The sequence below is a fragment of the Olea europaea genome, unplaced genomic scaffold (assembly GCF_002742605.1).
Source record: "Olea europaea var. sylvestris unplaced genomic scaffold, O_europaea_v1 scaffold1465, whole genome shotgun sequence".
NCBI lineage: Eukaryota > Viridiplantae > Streptophyta > Magnoliopsida > Lamiales > Oleaceae > Olea > Olea europaea.
In genome coordinates, this window is record NW_019232203.1 from 121,207 (window position 1) to 124,309 (window position 3,103).

The following is a 3,103-nucleotide window of genomic DNA, read 5'->3' on the forward strand; positions in this document are numbered from 1 at the left end:
CAAAGAAATCATTTTTCACTTCCAATAATCTCTCCCAAACAAAACTTAAGTTCCTGTTAGAATAATTTGTTATGACATCTTTGGGGTGACGTGGATATTAGTATTCAACCATCCAGTTGAGTGTCTAAAGCCCTATTAAAATATGAAGGTGTTTGGTGGGGATTGAAAAATTTGATATTTTAATAGATTGTGATAGAAAATTTTGAAATGTGTGGTTAATTTTGAAATGTGTGGTTGAAAAGTTGGGGGACGCATGAAAGATCTGGTTAATAGTGATTGTTTGACTTTGACTTAGATTAAAATCAGATTTTAATCCGAACCAAACAAGCTCTATTCCATTCTCTAGACTCTATCAGTTTTCTCGTGTTTAATTTGTGGCGTTATCAATCCATCATGACCACTTTTCTTTCTTTTTCTCAACCAACTTGATTTTTGCCTCGTAAAGTTGCTCAATTACCAATAGAAATAGATCATAATTGTTATCTAGCATCTAGCTCGTAGTGTCTCCCTGAAGAGTCCCCAAGGCTTTATTTGTTTGATCGTATGCTATATAATCATTTTCTTTCACATTAGTGTCATGAAAGTTTGAGCATTAAATTTTTCCTTTTTCTCATGAAGTTCCCAAATCAGGAAAAGCAATTTTGATTGTCTTTCACATATCATTTTCCACATTTTTCTGTCCTTTGTGCCCGCTTGTAGGATTCCATGTATAAACTACTATATTTTTTATGAGCCTTGTCATTGTAAACTTTCGAATTCTTGGTGCGGCAAATATGATACTTGAAAATCTTAAACATGAATTTGTAATTTTTCTGCTATAATTCTTTTTAATCTGTTACAATTCACTTAAAATCACATAATCCAACATCGATTGAAGCTTGTCTCATGCTCTACCATCTTCATTTATTGTTCATAGAGCTAGCTGAAGTCTTCACTTTTAAGCTGTCTTAGTCTGAATGATCTCCTTTTCCTTTGTTTCAGATCATATTAGCTTTTGTTTCGTACTTCCTGTCTAATCTGACCTTTTTCCGAAAATTTATATATTCTGTAGGTTGTACTGGATGAAGAAAAACAAGTAGCAACAGTGGACAGAGAGGTTGATGGCGGTCTTGAGACTGTGTGTTTAGAGTTGCCTGCAGTAATCACGTAAACAGCTCTTTTCGCATGCTGCTATTACTTATTATAGGAACACATCTTACAGATATTTCATTTACCATGCGTAAACATTCTTAGAGGATTGTTTTGTCCTGATGATTATGTTCTTCGCACAGTCAAGAACAGTGGAAAGGGAGTTAATAATTCAAATTTAATCCAACAACTTTGTGTGTAGTAAGTGCCTAAAAGGAAGGAGTATGCTGATACAACCCTGATTAAAATTATTTCAATCGTCATTCGCATTGGGATTTAGGAGAATAAATAGTATCAGCAGGAAGCTTTCTATAAATTGGAGGGGAGGGGGAATGGGAAGTTTTCATTCGGAATATGGAGAAAGTGGGAAATCACGGTGGGGAGAGAATTGAACCTCTTGAAAGCTCAATGTGTCTTTGTAATTCATTTTCATTCAGGAATGCGAATTTATATTTGGTTTTCAGCGTCAGATTTGAGGATTATATCATATGCAAATGATATTCATAGGTTATATTACCTGAATTTGAAGGAAACAATGGCTTTGGAAATGGCAACAAGTCCTAGTTAGATACTGAAATCTTTGGAACTGTGGACTTGACTTCTCTGATGCTTATCCTATTCACTGTACTCATCCTGAAAATATATTCAGTTTTTNAATCTCTCATAAAGGAAAGTCATGTGTTCGAATTTTGGAGACGCAACAAAAACCCATGAGGGGTAAGATGGATTGAGACACTCTTATGGCGGACAATACATAAGTTAACGGCTTGAATATAAAGGCTGAATCGTTACAACTAGATATGCACACGTATATGAGACCTGCACCCGAGTCCGGGCACCATAGATGGTATATATTTAGAACTGCAATAGTGGTTATAATATCATTAAATTTCCTATTGACATGAATGTACAAGTTATTGTGTAGCATTATCACATGACATGATGTTCATATCTAACCAAAATGTTCTCATATCCAAGTTTTACAAGATTTTCTGTATGTGCATGTTGCTGTTGTTTTATACTCGTGGACTAGTTTGTACTTCTTAGCTTACATATTTATGGTTTTCGAATGATCCTCCTATAATTGATATGGGACATGAGTCATCACGTTTAAATTGTGACAAACCTCGTGCTGTTTAATCGTTATTCCCTATAACATCCAAAGAAATAATTTCCGGGAGATGGTTTACTATTAGTGTTTGCTGCATCACGGGTTCTATGGGTTAAATTTAGAAGGATTTTCACTTAAAGACTCAATAACTGTTTGAAATTTTGATCTTGTGAAGTCTCAGTTTGTGTATGGATGTTTATGCCTACATGCCACGAATAAATGATTTCGTATGTTTTGATTGACTATGTTTTCTTGCAGCACTGATTTGAGACTGAACCAGCCAAGGTATGCAACCCTTCCCAACATAATGAAAGCAAAATCGAAGGTTATAAAGAAAGTTACTCCGCAAGATTTGAACGTAGAGATCCGATCTGACTTGGAGGTTGTTCAGGTGACCGAACCACCCAAGAGAAAAGCAGGGGTTATTGTGTCTTCTATTGATGAACTAATCGACAAGTTGAAAAACGAAGCTCACGTAATTTGATTACGTATAAGCTGTTGTCTGCTAAGTTCCTCCGCAGGTTTCTGTGCTCGCCAATGAGTTCGATTCTTGTAACATTTATTTACATAATGCATGTATTGGAATAGTTTGGATTCCTCATCAATAATCAATAAATTTTTATATAAACTTGTAATTTTAGTGTTTTCATGAAACATAGGAATGGCAACGAGGGTTTGAAATAGGATCCTCGTCCCCGTCTAGGGATGGCAGTGGGCCGAGTCGAGCTGGTGGCGCTCGGCCCACGAGCTCGTGTACTCACGAGCCACGAGCTCGTGTACTCACGAGTCACGAGCTCGTGGGTCGAGCCGAGCCGAGCCCAGGAGCAGCTTGCGGCTCGTGATTTTTTTTATTTTTTATTTTTG

General features: G+C 36.5%; 1 protein-coding gene across 1 annotated transcript in view; it reads left to right on the forward strand.

Annotated features, from left to right (window-relative positions):
- Positions 1 to 2,874, forward strand: part of LOC111376168 (electron transfer flavoprotein subunit beta, mitochondrial-like) — a 5,514-nt gene extending 2,640 nt beyond the window's left edge. The window contains exons 3-4 of the mRNA XM_022999108.1: positions 1,052 to 1,146; positions 2,498 to 2,874. Of these exons, the coding sequence (XP_022854876.1) occupies positions 1,052 to 1,146; positions 2,498 to 2,723 (321 nt within the window). The 3' untranslated portion in view covers positions 2,724 to 2,874. The remainder of the gene's footprint in view (positions 1 to 1,051; positions 1,147 to 2,497) is intronic.
- Positions 2,875 to 3,103: the final 229 nt, after the last annotated feature.